Source organism: Heptranchias perlo, chromosome 16, assembly GCF_035084215.1.
Source record: "Heptranchias perlo isolate sHepPer1 chromosome 16, sHepPer1.hap1, whole genome shotgun sequence".
In the NCBI taxonomy this organism is placed as follows: Eukaryota; Metazoa; Chordata; class Chondrichthyes; order Hexanchiformes; family Hexanchidae; genus Heptranchias; species Heptranchias perlo.
The window spans coordinates 8559087-8578052 of NC_090340.1; the positions used below are offsets into that span (position 1 = coordinate 8559087).

At 56.8% G+C, this 18966-nt stretch overlaps 1 protein-coding gene across 1 annotated transcript in view; it reads left to right on the plus strand.

Annotated features, from left to right (window-relative positions):
- calb2a (calbindin 2a) overlaps nucleotides 1-18966 on the plus strand; it is a 274121-nt gene that overhangs the window by 222417 nt on the left and 32738 nt on the right. Inside the window, exons 7-8 of the mRNA XM_067997410.1 lie at nucleotides 7213-7268; nucleotides 15442-15481. Of these exons, the coding sequence (XP_067853511.1) occupies nucleotides 7213-7268; nucleotides 15442-15481 (96 nt within the window). The remainder of the gene's footprint in view (nucleotides 1-7212; nucleotides 7269-15441; nucleotides 15482-18966) is intronic.

Genomic DNA, 18966 nt, shown 5'->3' on the forward strand with positions numbered 1-18966 from the left:
CTCTCCTCCCCCGATTCCCAGGATTTCCCCATCTCTCGGGCCTCGCCCTCCTCCCCCGATTCCCAGTATTTCCCATCTCTCGGGCCTCGCTCTCCTCCCCCTATTCCCAGTATTTCCCCATCTCTCGGGCCTCTCCCTCCTCCCCCGATTCCCAGTATTTCCCCATCTCTCGGGCCTCGCCCTCCTCCCCCGATTCCCAGTATTCCCCATCTCTCGGGCCTCGCTCTCCTCCCCCTATTCCCAGTATTCCCCATCTCTCGGGCCTCGCTCTCCTCCCCCTATTCCCAGTATTTCTCCAGCTCTCGGGCCTCGCCCTCCCCCTATTCCCAGTATTTCCCCATCTCTCGGGCCTCGCTCTCCTCCCCCTATTCCCAGTATTTCCCCATCTCTCGGGCCTCGCTCTGCTCCCCCGATTCCCAGTATTTCCCCATCTCTCGGGCCTCGCCCTCCTCCCCCGATACCCAGTATTTCCCCAGCTCTCAGGCCTCGCCCTCCTCCCCCGATTCCCAGTATTTCCCCATCTCTCGGGCCTCGCCCTCCTCCCCCGATTCCCAGTATTCCCCATCTCTCGGGCCTCGCCCTCCTCCCCCGATTCCCAGTATTTCCCCATCTCTCGGGCCTCGCCCTCCTCCCCCTATTCCCAGTATTTCCCATCTCTCGGGCCTCGCTCTCCTCCCCCGATTCCCAGGATTTCCCCATCTCTCGGGCCTCGCTCTCCTCCCCCGATTCCCAGTATTTCCCCATCTCTCGGGCCTCGCCCTCCTCCCCCTATTCCCAGTATTTCCCCAGCTCTCGGGCCTCGCCCTCCTCCCCCTATTCCCAGTATTTCCCCATCTCTCGGGCCTTGCCCTCCTCCCCCGATTCCCAGTATTTCCCCATCTCTCGGGCCTCGCCCTCCTCCCCCGATTCCCAGTATTTCCCCAGCTCTCGGGCCTCGCCCTCCTCCCCCGTTTCCCAGTATTTCCCCATCTCTCGGGCCTCGCTCTCCCCCGATTCCCAGTATTTCCCCATCTCTCGGGCCTCGCCCTCCTCCCCCGATTCCCAGGATTTCCCCATCTCTCGGGCCTCGCCCTCCTCCCCCGATACCCAGTATTTCCCCATCTCTCGGGCCTCGCCCTCCTCCCCCTATTCCCAGTATTTCCCCATCTCTCGGGCCTCGCCCTCCTCCCCCGATTCCCAGTATTTCCCCATCTCTCGGGCCTCGCCCTCCTCCCCCTATTCCCAGTATTTCCCCATCTCTCGGGCCTCGCCCTCCTCCCCCGATACCCAGTATTTCCCCAGCTCTCAGGCCTCGCCCTCCTCCCCCGATTCCCAGTATTTCCCCATCTCTCGGGCCTCGCCCTCCTCCCCCGATTCCCAGTATTTCCCCAGCTCTCGGGCCTCGCCCTCCTCCCCCGATTCCCAGTATTTCCCCAGCTCTCGGGCCTCGCTCTCCTCCCCCTATTCCCAGTATTTCCCCATCTCTTGGGCCTCGCCCTCCTCCCCCGATTCCCAGTATTTCCCCATCTCTCGGGCCTCGCTCTCCTCCCCCGATTCCCAGTATTTCCCCAGCTCTCGGGCCTCGCCCTCCTCCCCCGATTCCCAGTATTTCCCCAGCTCTCAGGCCTCGCTCTCCTCCCCCGATTCCCAGTATTTCCCCATCTCTCGGGCCTCGCCCTCCTCCCCCGATTCCCAGTATTTCCCCATCTCTCGGGCCTCGCCCTCCTCCCCCTATTCCCAGTATTTCCCCATCTCTCGGGCCTCGCCCTCCTCCCCCTATTCCCAGTATTTCCCCATCTCTCGGGCCTCGCCCTCCTCCCCCTATTCCCAGTATTTCCCCATCTCTCGGGCCTCGCCCTCCTCCCCCGATACCCAGTATTTCCCCATCTCTCGGACCTCTCCCTCCTCCCCCGATTCCCAGTATTTCCCCATCTCTCGGGCCTCGCGCTCCTCCCCCGATTCCCAGTATTTCCCCATCTCTCGGGCCTCTCCCTCCTCCCCCGATTCCCAGGATTTCCCCAGCTCTCGGGCCTCGCTCTCCTCCCCCGATTCCCAGGATTTCCCCAGCTCTCGGACCTCTCCCTCCTCCCCCCATTCCCAGTATTTCCCCATCTCTCGGGCCTCTCCCTCCTCCCCCGATTCCCAGTATTTCCCCATCTCTCGGGCCTCTCCCTCCTCCCCCGATTCCCAGTATTTCCCCATCTCTCGGGCCTCTCCCTCCTCCCCCGATTCCCAGTATTTCCCCATCTCTCGGGCCTCTCCCTCCTCCCCCTATTCCCAGTATTTCCCCAGCTCTCGGGCCTCGCCCTCCTCCCCCTATTCCCAGTATTTCCCCATCTCTCGGGCCTCTCCCTCCTCCCCCTATTCCCAGTATTTCCCCAGCTCTCGGGCCTCGCCCTCCTCCCCCTATTCCCAGTATTTCCCCATCTCTCGGGCCTCGTTCTCCTCCCCCTATTCCCAGTATTTCCCCATCTCTCGGGCCTCTCCCTCCTCCCCCGATTCCCAGTATTTCCCCATCTCTCGGGCCTCGCCCTCCTCCCCCGATACCCAGTATTTCCCCATCTCTCGGGCCTCTCCCTCCTCCCCCTATTCCCAGTATTTCCCCATCTCTCGGGCCTCGCCCTCCTCCCCCGATTCCCAGTATTCCCCCATCTCTCGGGCCTCGCCCTCCTCCCCCGATTCCCAGTATTTCCCCATCTCTCGGGCCTCGCCCTCCTCCCCCGATTCCCAGTATTCCCCATCTCTCGGGCCTCGCCCTCCTCCCCCTATTCCCAGTATTTCCCCATCTCTCGGGCCTCGCCCTCCTCCCCCGATACCCAGGATTTCCCCATCTCTCGGGCCTCGCTCTGCTCCCCCGATTCCCAGTATTTCCCCAGCTCTCGGGCCTCTCCCTCCTCCCCCGATTCCCAGTATTTCCCCATCTCTCGGGCCTCGCTCTCCCCCGATTCCCAGGATTTCCCCATCTCTCGGGCCTCGCCCTCCTCCCCCTATTCCCAGTATTTCCCCAGCTCTCGGGCCTCGCCCTCCTCCCCCGATTCCCAGTATTTCCCCATCTCTCGGGCCTCGCTCTCCCCCGATTCCCAGTATTTCCCCATCTCTCGGGCCTCGCCCTCCTCCCCCGATTCCCAGGATTTCCCCATCTCTCGGGCCTCGCCCTCCTCCCCCGATACCCAGTATTTCCCCATCTCTCGGGCCTCGCCCTCCTCCCCCTATTCCCAGTATTTCCCCATCTCTCGGGCCTCGCCCTCCTCCCCCGATTCCCAGTATTTCCCCATCTCTCGGGCCTCGCCCTCCTCCCCCTATTCCCAGTATTTCCCCATCTCTCGGGCCTCGCCCTCCTCCCCCGATACCCAGTATTTCCCCAGCTCTCAGGCCTCGCCCTCCTCCCCCGATTCCCAGTATTTCCCCATCTCTCGGGCCTCGCCCTCCTCCCCCGATTCCCAGTATTTCCCCAGCTCTCGGGCCTCGCCCTCCTCCCCCGATTCCCAGTATTTCCCCAGCTCTCGGGCCTCGCTCTCCTCCCCCTATTCCCAGTATTTCCCCATCTCTTGGGCCTCGCCCTCCTCCCCCGATTCCCAGTATTTCCCCATCTCTCGGGCCTCGCTCTCCTCCCCCGATTCCCAGTATTTCCCCAGCTCTCGGGCCTCGCCCTCCTCCCCCGATTCCCAGTATTTCCCCAGCTCTCAGGCCTCGCTCTCCTCCCCCGATTCCCAGTATTTCCCCATCTCTCGGGCCTCGCCCTCCTCCCCCGATTCCCAGTATTTCCCCATCTCTCGGGCCTCGCCCTCCTCCCCCTATTCCCAGTATTTCCCCATCTCTCGGGCCTCGCCCTCCTCCCCCTATTCCCAGTATTTCCCCATCTTTCGGGCTTCGCCCTCCTCCCCCTATTCCCAGTATTTCCCCATCTCTCGGGCCTCGCCCTCCTCCCCCGATACCCAGTATTTCCCCATCTCTCGGACCTCTCCCTCCTCCCCCGATTCCCAGTATTTCCCCATCTCTCGGGCCTCGCGCTCCTCCCCCGATTCCCAGTATTTCCCCATCTCTCGGGCCTCTCCCTCCTCCCCCGATTCCCAGGATTTCCCCAGCTCTCGGGCCTCGCTCTCCTCCCCCGATTCCCAGGATTTCCCCAGCTCTCGGACCTCTCCCTCCTCCCCCCATTCCCAGTATTTCCCCATCTCTCGGGCCTCTCCCTCCTCCCCCGATTCCCAGTATTTCCCCATCTCTCGGGCCTCTCCCTCCTCCCCCGATTCCCAGTATTTCCCCATCTCTCGGGCCTCTCCCTCCTCCCCCGATTCCCAGTATTTCCCCATCTCTCGGGCCTCTCCCTCCTCCCCCTATTCCCAGTATTTCCCCAGCTCTCGGGCCTCGCCCTCCTCCCCCTATTCCCAGTATTTCCCCATCTCTCGGGCCTCTCCCTCCTCCCCCTATTCCCAGTATTTCCCCAGCTCTCGGGCCTCGCCCTCCTCCCCCTATTCCCAGTATTTCCCCATCTCTCGGGCCTCGTTCTCCTCCCCCTATTCCCAGTATTTCCCCATCTCTCGGGCCTCTCCCTCCTCCCCCGATTCCCAGTATTTCCCCATCTCTCGGGCCTCGCCCTCCTCCCCCGATACCCAGTATTTCCCCATCTCTCGGGCCTCTCCCTCCTCCCCCTATTCCCAGTATTTCCCCATCTCTCGGGCCTCGCCCTCCTCCCCCGATTCCCAGTATTCCCCCATCTCTCGGGCCTCGCCCTCCTCCCCCGATTCCCAGTATTTCCCCATCTCTCGGGCCTCGCCCTCCTCCCCCGATTCCCAGTATTCCCCATCTCTCGGGCCTCGCCCTCCTCCCCCTATTCCCAGTATTTCCCCATCTCTCGGGCCTCGCCCTCCTCCCCCGATACCCAGGATTTCCCCATCTCTCGGGCCTCGCTCTGCTCCCCCGATTCCCAGTATTTCCCCAGCTCTCGGGCCTCTCCCTCCTCCCCCGATTCCCAGTATTTCCCCATCTCTCGGGCCTCGCTCTCCCCCGATTCCCAGGATTTCCCCATCTCTCGGGCCTCGCCCTCCTCCCCCTATTCCCAGTATTTCCCCAGCTCTCGGGCCTCGCTCTCCTCCCCCGATTCCCAGTATTTCCCCATCTCTCGGGCCTCGCCCTCCTCCCCCTATTCCCAGGATTTCCCCATCTCTCGGGCCTCGCTCTCCTCCCCCTATTCCCAGTATTTCCCCATCTCTCGGGCCTCGCCCTCCTCCCCCTATTCCCAGTATTTCCCCATCTCTCGGGCCTCGCTCTCCCCCTATTCCCAGTATTTCCCCATCTCTCGGGCCTCGCCCTCCTCCCCCGATTCCCAGTATTTCCCCATCTCTCGGGCCTCGCTCTCCTCCCCCGATTCCCAGAGTTTCCCCATGTACAGGCCTCGCCCTCCTCCCCCAATTCCCAGAGTTTCCCCATGTACAGGCCTCGCCCTCCTCCCCCGATTCCCAGGATTTCCCCATCTCTCGGGCCTCGCCCTCCTCCCCCGATTCCCAGTATTTCCCCAGCTCTCGGGCCTCTCCCTCCTCCCCCGATTCCCAGTATTCCCCATCTCTCGGGCCTCGCTCTCCTCCCCCTATTCCCAGTATTTCCCCAGCTCTCGGGCCTCTCCCTCCTCCCCCGATTCCCAGTATTTCCCCATCTCTCGGGCCTCTCCCTCCTCCCCCGATTCCCAGTATTTCCCCATCTCTCGGGCCTCTCCCTCCTCCCCCGATTCCCAGTATTCCCCCATCTCTCGGGCCTCGCCCTCCTCCCCCGATTCCCAGTATTCCCCATCTCTCGGGCCTCTCCCTCCTCCCCCTATTCCCAGTATTTCCCCATCTCTCGGGCCTCTCCCTCCTCCCCCGATTCCCAGTATTTCCCCATCTCTCGGGCCTCGCCCTCCTCCCCCGATTCCCAGTATTCCCCATCTCTCGGGCCTCGCTCTCCTCCCCCTATTCCCAGTATTCCCCATCTCTCGGGCCTCGCTCTCCTCCCCCTATTCCCAGTATTTCTCCAGCTCTCGGGCCTCGCCCTCCCCCTATTCCCAGTATTTCCCCATCTCTCGGGCCTTGCTCTCCTCCCCCTATTCCCAGTATTTCCCCATCTCTCGGGCCTCGCTCTGCTCCCCCGATTCCCAGTATTTCCCCATCTCTCGGGCCTCGCCCTCCTCCCCCGATACCCAGTATTTCCCCAGCTCTCAGGCCTCGCCCTCCTCCCCCGATTCCCAGTATTTCCCCATCTCTCGGGCCTCGCCCTCCTCCCCCGATTCCCAGTATTCCCCATCTCTCGGGCCTCGCCCTCCTCCCCCGATTCCCAGTATTTCCCCATCTCTCGGGCCTCGCCCTCCTCCCCCTATTCCCAGTATTTCCCATCTCTCGGGCCTCGCTCTCCTCCCCCGATTCCCAGGATTTCCCCATCTCTCGGGCCTCGCTCTCCTCCCCCGATTCCCAGTATTTCCCCATCTCTCGGGCCTCGCCCTCCTCCCCCTATTCCCAGTATTTCCCCAGCTCTCGGGCCTCGCCCTCCTCCCCCTATTCCCAGTATTTCCCCAGCTCTCGGGCCTCGCCCTCCTCCCCCTATTCCCAGTATTTCCCCATCTCTCGGGCCTCGCTCTGCTCCCCCGATTCCCAGTATTTCCCCAGCTCTCGGGCCTCGCTCTCCTCCCCCGATTCCCAGTATTTCCCCAGCTCTCAGGCCTCGCCCTCCTCCCCCGATTCCCAGTATTTCCCCAGCTCTCAGGCCTCGCCCTCCTCCCCCGATTCCCAGGATTTCCCCATCTCTCGGGCCTCTCCCTCCTCCCCCTATTCCCAGTATTTCCCCAGCTCTCAGGCCTCGCTCTCCTCCCCCTATTCCCAGGATTTCCCCAGCTCTCGGGCCTCCTGCAACTCCAGTGCCCCCCCACCTCCCCACCCGAGAGCAGACCCGAAGTGATTCTTCCTCCCATCTTCCCTTCCTTACTTTGGCCACATCCCAGCCGCTGGCTGAGACTGGGAAACTCCAGACATACTGGGGAGCGGAGGGCAGGTGCAACTGGGCACATGACTGCAGATTTTGTCAGGTAATCTCCAGTGAAACAATTTCCCAGAGTTTAAAACACACAGTGACTGTGATGCTATTGATGCCATTTATAGAAAGAAATGAATTGATTACAGGGAGGGGGCACCTCAAGATTTTATACAAACACTGCGAACATCAGCCAAAAGCAAATTGTAATCACCATGCGATTAATACTTTTCTTTTCAGTTGAAAATATTCGATGCAAATGGAGACGGAAAGCTGGGCCTTTCAGAAATGGCACGGTAAGTTAGTCTCTCGAGACATCTCCCAGGAGATTATACGGCTGCGGTGGGGTGGGTGGGGGATTGTGGAGGGGATGGGAGGTGAGGGGGAGGGAGGGATTGGGTGAAGGGAGGGAGTGTTTGATGCTCCATGAGGGGCAGGCTTGATGGACCAGATGGTCTTTTCCTGCCCATCAATTTTGAATGCTCGTATGACATCCATTGTACGTTGTGCCCAAATAGAGAGAGCAGCAGAGACAGAGGATGAACAATGTGGCAGGGCAATTAAACAAGCCAAAGGATCGCCGGGATATATAGTCAGCAAAGTACAAGTCTGCAGAGATTATGCTGAGCTGTGAAGATCACAGCGGGATTAACGCATGCAATTCTGGTCACCGTGCTACACGCATTGGAGAGGGTGCAGAGAGGAGCAGCAAAACTGATGGAGAAGCTTAAGGACTGCGGAAAAAGAGGGACCCTCAGTCAGGTTTATCAATATTAAATGGCATCGATCGATAAGGTAGATCCAGAAAATTACTTCAGAATAAACCAGGAAAGTGAGACCAGGGAGGAGATAAGTTTAATTTAATTTTAAGTTAATTTAAAACAGATATTAGGAACAATGTCTGAACAACAATGTGTTCCAGCACCAACCAAGGAGTCTCTGGCCTCGATATTAACCTCCCACAATGGGCAGGAGAGGGGTGGGGGTGGGGGTCGGGGTGGGGGTCGGGGTGGGGGTGGGGGTGGGGGTCGGGGTCGGGGTGGGGGTGGGGGTCGGGGTCGGGGTGGGGGTGGGGGTGGGGGTGGGGGTCGGGGTGGGGGTCGGGGTGGGGGTCGGGGTGGGGGTGGGGGTGGGGGTCGGGGTGGGGGTCGGGGTGGGGGTGGGGGTGGGGGTCGGGGTGGGGGTGGGGGTGGGGGTCGGGGTGGGGGTCGGGGGTGGGGGTGGGGGTGGGGGTCGGGGTGGGGGTGGGGGTCGGGGTGGGGGTCGGGGACATGTCCCCAGCACCCACCTATTTTACAGCGGTGGGTTTCGTGGTGTCCGAGTGTCCTGCTGTGGAGAAGCAGGACACTTCATTGACATATTTAAATCGGGCTCCCACAGTGCAATTGGGAGCCCTTTTTAAAACTCACTGCTGCCGCCCGGGTTTCCTAAGGGTCGGGAAAGCCGGCAGTGAAAGGGAGGAGGGAGCAGCCGGCTCCAGAAGGTCAGTGCCTTTTCCAGCACTCCTTGTGGGCCAGGAGGAGCAGGAATGCTCTCCCCAGCCCCTCAGGAAGCCTTCAGCCTCCCCCCTCCCGGTCGTCGTCTCTCTCTCTTCCTGTCGTGATTGTCGGCCTTTGTGCTGTGGACTGGGAACTAGGCTGAGATCGTAATAAACTTATTTCATATAGGACCAGCCACTAGACAGAGGAGTCTTTCACCCTCTGGGTCTGAGTCTGAGACTTTCACCGTCTGAGTCTGAGACTTTCACCCTCTCAGTCTGAGTCTGGGACTTTCACCGTCTGAGTCTGAGACTTTCACCCTCTGGGTCTGAGTCTGGGACTTTCACCGTCTGAGTCTGAGACTTTCACCCTCTCAGTCTGAGTCTGGGACTTTCACCGTCTGAGTCTGAGACTTTCACCCTCTCAGTCTGAGTCTGGGACTTTCACCGTCTGAGTCTGAGACTTTCACCGTCTGAGTCTGTGACTTCCACCCTCTCAGTCTGCTACTTTCTCCCTCTCAGTCTGAGACTTTCTCCCTCTCAGTCTGAGACTTTCTCCCTCTCAGTCTGAGACTTTCTCCCTCTCAGTCTGAGACTTTCACCGTCTGAGTCTGCGACTTTCTCCCTCTCAGTCTGCTACTTTCTCCCTCTCAGTCTGAGACTTTCTCCCTCTCAGTCTGAGACTTTCTCCCTCTCAGTCTGAGACTTTCTCCCTCTCAGTCTGAGACTTTCTCCCTCTCAGTCTGAGACTTTCACCGTCTGAGTCTGCGACTTTCTCCCTCTCAGTCTGCTACTTTCTCCCTCTCAGTCTGAGACTTTCTCCCTCTCAGTCTGAGACTTTCACCGTCTGAGTCTGCGACTTTCTCCCTCTCAGTCTGAGACTTTCTCCCTCTCAGTCTGAGACTTTCTCCCTCTCAGTCTGAGACTTTCTCCCTCTCAGTCTGTTCCCAGTGCTTGACAGGGCAGTGTGCTAACCCTGGTGTGCAAAGGTAACCTCTTACAGTGTGAGTGAGTTTGCACATGATGGTCAGTTGTGTGCTTTGAACTAGGTTGAGGCTACCCAAACTCATTTCATGTAGAACCCTTAGAGCCAACGAAGAGAAGCCTTGGAGCTGGATTTGAACCCAGGAGCTAGTGGTGAACAATCAATGATCTGGATATGAATACGCTTCCCAGCCTTTAAGTGAAAGGTCTTGTTACAGTTACAAGAGCAAACCCGGGTCCCGATGAGTCTGGACTCAGATGGTTTGATTTGGCCTGGGACAAAGCTCAAATTTCACTCTGTACCTTCCCTCCCCTCCCCTCCCCGGTCATACTCACTGGAGGATGGGTGACAGCAGGCATTGCCTGACTCGCCCGCTGATTTTCTTTCTCTCCCCGTTCTTGGTTGGCGAGGGAGCTGGCTTCCTGGCACCTCCTGCTTCTCCCCGCAATGGCCTGAACCAAGGTCACAAAGCTTCAGATCCCATGTCAGGAGGTCCAGCCATTCCACAGCTTCCTCAGCCAACCCAGCCTGTGACTGAATTTGCCCCCTCCCCTCCTCTCCTGAAGTGCTGACTCTTTGCAGGATCATTGTCCCACAAGCACCTGTCAGCCATGTAGCCGTTCTTCAAGCAGCAAGTGGAGATTAGATAGCAGCCCTGCCCTGCCCTCCACTCCCTGCTCTGCCATCCAATCGCTGCCCTGCCCTGCTCTGCCCTCCACTCACTCCCCTGCCCTGCTCTGCCCTCCACTCATTGCCCTGCTCTGCCCTCCACTCACTCCCCTGCCCTGCTCTGCCCTCCACTCACTCCCCTGCCCTGCTCTGCCCTCCACTCACTCCCCTGCCCTGCCCTCCACTCATTGCCCTGCCCTGCCCTCCACTCATTGCCCTGCCCTGCCCTCCACTCACTCCCCTGCCCTGCTCTGCCCTCCACTCATTGCCCTGCCCTGCCCTGCCCTCCACTCACTCCCCTGCCCTGCTCTGCCCTCCACTCACTCCCCTGCCCTGCTCTGCCCTCCACTCATTGCCCTGCCCTGCCCTCCACTCACTCCCCTGCCCTGCTCTGCCCTCCACTCACTCCCCTGCCCTGCCCTCCACTCATTGCCCTGCCCTGCCCTCCACTCATTGCCCTGCCCTGCCCTCCACTCACTCCCCTGCCCTGCTCTGCCCTCCACTCACTCCCCTGCCCTGCCTTCCACTCATTGCCCTGCCCTGCTCTGCCCTCCACTCACTCCCCTGCCCTGCCCTCCACTCACTCCCCTGCCCTGCCCTCCACTCACTCCCCTGCCCTGCCCTCCACTCATTGCCCTGCCCTGCCCTCCACTCACTCCCCTGCTCTGCCCTCCACTCACTCCCCTGCCCTGCCCTCCACTCGTTGCCCTGCCCTGCTCTGCCCTCCACTCACTCCCCTGCCCTGCCCTCCACTCACTCCCCTGCCCTGCCCTCCACTCATTGCCCTGCCCAGCCCTCCACTCACTCCCCTGCCCTGCTCTGCCCTCCACTCACTCCCCTGCCCTGCCCTCCACTCACTCCCCTGCCCTGCCCTCCACTCACTCCCCTGCCCTGCCCTCCACTCACTCCCCTGCCCTGCCCTCCACTCACTCCCCTGCCCTGCCCTCCACTCACTCCCCTGCCCTGCCCTCCACTCACTCCCCTGCCCTGCCCTCCACTCACTCCCCTGCCCTGCACTCACTCCCCTGCCCTGCCCTCCACTCACTCCCCTGCCCTGCCCTCCACTCATTGCCCTGCCCTGCCCTCCACTCATTGCCCTGCCCTGCCCTCCACTCATTGCCCTGCCCTGCCCTCCACTCATTGCCCTGCTCTGCCCTCCACTCATTGCCCTGCCCTGCCCTCCACTCATTGCCCTGCCCTGCCCTCCACTCACTCCCCTGCTCTGCCCTCCACTCACTCCCCTGCCCTGCCCTCCACTCATTGCCCTGCCCTGCCCTCCACTCATTGCCCTGCCCTGCCCTCCACTCATTGCCCTGCTCTGCCCTCCACTCATTGCCCTGCCCTGCCTGCCCTCCACTCATTGCCCTGCCCTGCCCTCCACTCACTCCCCTGCCCTGCCCTGCGCTCCACTCACTCCCCTGCCCTGCCCTCCACTCACTGCCCTGCTCTGCCCTCCACTCACTCCCCTGCTCTGCCCTCCACTCACTCCCCTGCCCTGCCCTCCAATCATTGCCCTGCCCTGCCCTGCCCTCCACTCATTGCCCTGCCCTGCCCTGCCCTCCACTCATTGCCCTGCCCTGCCCTCCACTCACTCCCCTGCCCTGCCCTCCACTCACTCCCCTGCCCTGCCCTCCACTCACTGCCCTGCTCTGCCCTCCACTCACTCCCCTGCTCTGCCCTCCACTCACTCCCCTGCCCTGCCCTCCACTCATTGCCCTGCCCTGCCCTCCACTCACTGCCCTTCCCTGCCCTCCACTCACTGCCCTGCCCTGCCCTCCACTCACTCCCCTGCCCTGCCCTCCACTCATTGCCCTGCCCTACCCTCCACACATTGCCCTGCCCTGCCCTCCACTCATTGCCCTGCTCTGCCCTCCACTCATTGCCCTGCTCTGCCCTCCACTCATTGCCCTGCCCTGCCCTGCCCTGCCCTGCCATCCACTCACTCCCCTGCCCTGCTCTGCCCTCCACTCACTCCCCTGCCCTGCCCTCCACTCATTGCCCTGCTCTGCCCTCCACTCATTGCCCTGCTCTGCCCTCCACTCACTCCCCTGCCCTGCCCTGCCCTCCACTCACTCCCCTGCCCTGCCCTCCACTCACTCCCCTGCCCTGCCCTCCACTCATTGCCCTGCCCTGCCCTGCCCTACCCTCCACTCATTGCCCTGCCCTGCCCTGCCCTACCCTCCACTCATTGCCCTGCCCTGCCCTCCACTCACTCCCCTGCCCTGCCCTGCCCTCCACTCATTGCCCTGCTCTGCCCTCCACTCATTGCCCTGCCCTGCCCTGCCCTGCCCTACCCTACCCTACCCTACCCTCCACTCATTGCCCTGCCCTACCCTCCACTCATTGCCCTGCCCTGCCCTGCCCTCCACTCATTGCCCTGCCCTCCACTCATTGCCCTGCCCTGCCATCCACTCACCTGGCTGTTAGGTTTCCCAGCTCTGAATGGACTTCATTTCCCGGAGGTTTCATCACATGACCTCCCGTCTCCAATCGCCCCGCACCCATGCTCCACCATTGGTCACCTGATACGTCGATCGTTCAATAATGGCAGCTACAATACCCATAGTCCTCTGCGCTCCAGAAACTGCTCTATCCAGCGCTTGTGTCAGGGCCGCACTGCATCCTGGGAGTGTGGCCCTCCTGTTTGTTGTGAGTGATCAGCTGGAGCAAAACAGGAGAAGGAAACGTCCCTGTGATTTGTTCGGGACAGAAGTGTCCGGGAGATTAATCTTTAATTCCGGGAGAATCCGGGAGGGTTGGCGGCCTGACTGACTTTGGCTTGCTGCCTTCCTGCAGTTACACGGCTGAGATTGGGAACTCCCCTCACATGGAATGGTGCTCATCAAGCCAAGCCCCATCATTTGGTGATGCTGTGTTTTACAGATGCTGCACACCACACCGCCGTGCCATCTCAATCCGGATCAGCAGAGCACACTGAGGTGGCACCACGGTCTGGGTCTGCTTTTAAAAGGCCCGAACATTATAAATGTCAGTGTTGGTTGGCTTGGTGCCCATGGAAACTGCACTCATGCCCTGCCTTATCGATGTGTGGTCACATCAAACATTCCCGGGACAAAATCAGAGACACCAAGGATGTGTGAGGGAACTTCCAACAGGAGTGGCTAGGCATCAGATCAGTCCTTGTACAAGTGCTTGGCTCACTCCAGGGATTGTTCAATAAACTATTCAATAAGAGCCGTCAGCCGTGGCTCAGTGGTAGCACTCTCGTCTCTGAGTCAGAAAGTTATGGGTTCGAGTCCCACTCCAGAGACTTAAGCTCGGCTGATACTCCAGTGTAGTGCTGAGGGAGTGCTGCACTGTCAAAGATGCCTTCTTTTGGATGAGACATTAAACCGAGGCCCCGTCTGCCCTCTCAGGTGGACGTAAAAGATCCCAAGGCACTATTTCGAGGAGCAGGAGAGTTCTCCCCGATGTCCTGTCCAATATTTATCCCTCAACCAACACCTAGAAACAGATGATCTGCTCATTATCACAGTGCTGTTTGTGGGACCCTGCTGTGTGCAAATTGGCTGCTGCGTTTCCTATATTACAACAATGACTACATTTCAAAAATACTTCATTGGCTGCAAAGCGCTTTAGGACATCCTGAAGTTGTGAAATGCGTTATATAAATGTGTATCAAAAGGCATTCGATAAGGTGCCATATAAAAGATTACTGCACAAGATAAGAGCTCATGGTGTTGGGGGTAATATACTGGCATGGATAGAGGATTGGCTAACTAACAGAAAACAAAGAGTCGGGATAAAAGGGTCATTTTCAAAATGGCAATCTGTAACTAGTGGGGTGCAGGGATCAGTGCTGGGACCTCAACTATTTACAATATATATCAATGATTTGGATGAATGAACAGAGTGTCTTGTGGGCAAATTTGCTGATGATCCAAAGATAGGTGGAAAACCAAGTTGCGATGAGGACACAGTGTCTGCAAAGGGATATTGACAGGTTAAGCCAATGGGCAAAAATATGGCAGATGGAATATAATGTGGGAAAATGTGAAGTCGTCCACTTTGGGAGGAAAAATAAAAAAGCAAAATATTATTTGAATGGAGAAATACTACAAAATGCTGCGGTACAGAGGGATCTGGGTGTCCTCATATATGAAACACAAAAAGTCAACATACAGGTGCAGCAGGTAATCCGGAAGGCAAATGGAATATTGGGCCTTTATTTCTAGGGGGATGGAGTATAAAAGCAGGGAAGTCATGCTACAACTGTACAGGGTGCTGGTGAGACCACACCTGGAGTACTGCGTACAGTTCTGGTGCCCTTATTTAAGGAAGGACATACTTGCATTGGAGGCAGTTCAGAGAAGGTTCACTCGGTTGATTCCGGGTACGAAAGGGTAGTCTTATGAGGAAAGATTGAACAGGTTGGGTCTATACTCATTGGAGTTTAGAAGAATGAGAGGAGATCTTATTGAAACATACAAGATTCTGAGGGGACTCGATAGGGTAGATGCTGAGAGGATATTACCCCTCATGGGGGAATCTAAACCTAGGGGGCATAGTCTCAGAATAAGGGGTCGCCCGTTTAAGACGGAAATGAGGAGGAATTTCTTCTCCCAGAGGGTCGTGAATCTTTGGAATTCTTTACCCCAAAAAGCTGTGGAGGCTGAGTCATTGAATACTGGGTACGGTAGCATAGTGGTTATGTTACTGAACTAGTAATCTAGCTTGGCCTGGATTAATAATCTGGAGTCATGAGTTCAAATCCCACTATGGCAACTGGGGAATTTAAATTCAATTAATTCAATAATCTGGAAAAAGAAAACTAATATCAGTAATGGTGGCCATGAAACTACTGGATTGTTGTAAAAACCCATCTGGTTCACTAATGTCCTTTAGGGAAGGAAACCTGGTCTGGCCTATATGTGACTCCAGACCCACAGCAATGTGGTTGATTCTTAATGGCTTAGCAAGCCACGCAGTCAAGAAAGCAGCTCACCACCACCTTCTCAAGGGCAATTAGGGATGGGCAATAAATGCTGGCCTTGCCGGCGACGCCCACATTCCATGAATGAATAAAAAAAATACATTCAAGGCTGAGTTAGACAATTTTTTGATCAGCAAGGGAGTCAAAGGATATAGGGAAAGGGCAGGAAAGTGGAGTTGAGGTAAAAATCAGATCAGCCATGATCTCAATAAATGGTGGAGCAGGCTCGAGGGGCCGAATGGCCTACTCCTGCTCCTATCTCTTATGGTCTTATGGTGTCTTTCTTTTAAATTGCAGTGTGTATATGTATATATTATATATATAAAGTGATTGGACTGCTGTTAATTTTCTGTAATACTCATTCTTTCTTTTCACTTTCTTTAGTTTATTACCTGTCCAGGAAAATTTTTTGCTGAAGTTTCAGGTGAGTACATTAATCTCTTTTCTCAAGTTTCCATTCCACACTTCTCCCCTTCTCACTTGCAGGTGTTATGTCTTGCTGGGGTACAGTTCCACGGACATGACTGTACTCTGGTACTTTACCCAAGTCCCCATGTCTAAGCCTGGACAGTGAGTGCCTATTCAACCATGTAGGGCGTCATAGCCAATGGTAATCCTGTGTTTTCTCAGCGTGCACACACACATGCACTTTCCAGCACTGGTCAATGCATAGTGACATGGAGCAGGAACCCCTGCTGATTTCCCCCTGCTGTAGCCCAGTAGTATCACTCCTACTCCCAGCACCCAGCTGAGGTCAGCTAACTAAGCACAGACCAGAGATTTAATTTGGGGCCTTCCTTCTTGGTCTGTAAGACTCAGCACAAACTACACGGTGCATTTACCTACTGAACCATTAGCGGATGCTCTCCTGCTTCCTTATAATAAGCGGCAGAAACTACACAATACAGTGTACTTACTGCACCCACCCCCCGTGACATTTAAAACAATTATCCAATGGCCTTGTATCATTATTGTTAAGAAGCCCTCATACGAAGATTCTCTGACAAGCTTTGAAGGGGGAAACATCCATGCTGAGGTGAGAGTGACTGCCCTTGACATCAAGGCAGCATTTGACCGAGTGTGGCACCATGGAGCCCTAGTAAAATTGAAGTCAATGGGAATCAGGGGGAAAACTCTCCAGTGGCTGGAGTCATACCTAGCACAAAAGAAGATGGTAGTGGTTGTTGGAGGCCAATCATCTCAGCCCCAGGACATTGCTGCAGGAGTTCCTCAGGGCAGTGTCCTCGGCCCAACCATCTTCAGCTGCTTTATCAATGACCTTCCCTCCATGATAAGGTCAGAAATGGGGATGTTTGCTGATGACTGCACAGTGTTCAGTTCCATTCACAACCCCTCAGATAATGAAGCAGTCCGAGCCCGCATGCAGCAAGACCTGGACAACATCCAGGCTTGGGCTGATAAGTGGCAAGTAACATTCACTCCACACAAGTGCCAGGCAATGACCATCTCCAACAAGAGAGAGTCGAACCATCTCCCCTTGACATTCAACGGCATTACCATCGCCGAATCCCCCACCATCAACATCCTGGGGGTCACCCATTGACCAGAAACTTAACTGGACCGGCCACATAAATACTGTGGCTACAAGAGCAGGTCAGAGGCTGGGTATTCTGCGGCGAGTGACTCACCCCATGACTCCCCAAAACCTTTCCACCATCTACAAGGCACAAGTCAGGAGTGTGATGGAACACTCTCCACTTGCCTGGATGAGTGCAGCTCCAACAACACTCAAGAAGCTCGGCACTATCCAGGACAAAGCAGCCGGCTTGATTGGCACCCCATCCACCACCCTAAACATTCACTCCCTTCACCACCGGCGCACTGTGGCTGCAGTGTGTACCATCCACAGGATGCACTGCAGCAACTCGCCAAGGCTTCTTCGACAGCACCTCCCAAACCTGCAACCTCTACCACCTAGAAGGACAAGAGCAGCAGGTACATGGGAACAACACCACCTGCACGTTCCCCTCCAAGTCACACACCATCCCGACTTGGAAATATATCACCGTTCCTTCATCGTCGCTCGGTCGAAATCCTGGAACTCCCTTCCTAACAGCACTGTGGGAGAACCTTCACCACACAGACTGCAGCGGTTCAAGAAGGCGGCTCACCACCACTTTCTCAAGGGCAATTAGGGATGGGCAATAAATGCTGGCCTCGCCAGCGATGCTCACATTCCATGAACGAATTTTTTTTTAAATGCACATTCTCTCCAAGGTCCTTGAACTCATCAGCATTCCAACTACTTTCTGTATCTTTCCTACCACTCCCGCTTCAGTCCAGGTTACTGCCCCACCCATGAGATTGCCTTGGTCAGAGGCAGCAACAACATTCTTTGTGGTTGTGAGCATGGCCTGCTATCCCTCCTCAATCTCTCCATGATTTTCAAGATGTCGACCACTCTATTGTCTTCTACCACCACCTTCTCACCTTTTGACTCCTACAAGGCCAAAGATAGCCGGCCTTTTGCAACATCTTCTGCAATAGATTCTCCATCTGCGCCTGTGACAAAGTTTCATCCTCAGCTCCCTCTCATTCCTTACCCACAAGCAGCGTCCCAGCAACGTTAACTGTAAGTGAGGGGTCAGCTTCCAAAGGGTATGGTGCAGGCTCCCAGCTTTACTTCTCACCCCTTGACTCCACGACTGTTACTGGGCTGTCTGACCACTTGTCCGATATCGGATCATGGATGAGCCAAAATTTCCTCCTGCTTAATGTTGGTGAGACCAGAGCAGTCCTGTTTGGCTCCCACCAAAAACTCTGCTTCCTAGCCTCCAGCTGCACACCTCATCCCAGCTTCTCGCTGAGGGGGAACCCATCAGTGTGCAATCTTGCTGTCCTGTTTGATCCTGGGCTGAGCTTCAAACTCCGTATCCTATTTCCACCTCCATCAACCGCCTCCATTCTGACCACACCCTCAGTGCCATTGAAACCCTCTGCCATGCATTCATCGTCCCTGTGCACAACTTTCCTCATGCCCTCCTCACTTGTCTTCCAAGCTCAACTCTATACAAATTCCAACTCCTCAAACGTTCAGCCACCTGAATCCTGTCGTGTTTCACTCTCCCACCACGCCCATCCTCCCCCAGCACACTGGTCTCAAAATCTTTGTCTTCATTTCTAAATCCCTCCATTTCTCTGCCCTACCCCATCTCTGCAATATTCTCCAGTCCTAAATCTTAACTGTACCGTCCGCTCGGCTGCCCCTGGCCTTCTGGGGTGTTCCCCCGCCCCCAGTACTCCAACTTCAGTTATCACACCTCTGCAATCTGCAACTTCCTTCTCAAGCCCCTCCACCCCACCCTCTCACTCCTACCTCTTCAACTGTGCCTTCAATCATCTCCCCTAACCCTCCTTATAAATCGCTGTTCTGTGTTGGTTCCATTTTTTGATGCTTTGTGTTATGTTAAAGATGCTATACAGGTGCTAAGTGTTGTTGTCCATCAGTAGAAGCAGACTGTTTAACCCTATATGTTGTCTCTTGTCTGTTGATGTCTTTGCTACTTTCAATTTATATTTTTTAACAAGTTTTCTTAGTTTTACATTCATCTAGAAAAGGATGTCAGCGCTGGGAATTGAAACCCTTTCCACTTTTCGGCACCTCCTGTTCAGGTACAGCACGGGGTAGGTGTAGGCTAAAGTTCACCATACACTGCCCACAAGTCTACCCTAGACCTACACTCAGAAGACTGTCTCCTAATGAACCAATGTTACACTTACATTTCTTAACACCTGCCAAATTTACAGTCGCTGAGTGAGAATGTCAGTCATACCCGGTTATGAGCAGTTTTATGCTGTGGACTTGGAAATGTGTTGTGGTTACCCCCAAACTCACTACACATGGAACCCACATGGCGATCAGTTCTGGGCACTGCACCTCCGGAAGGA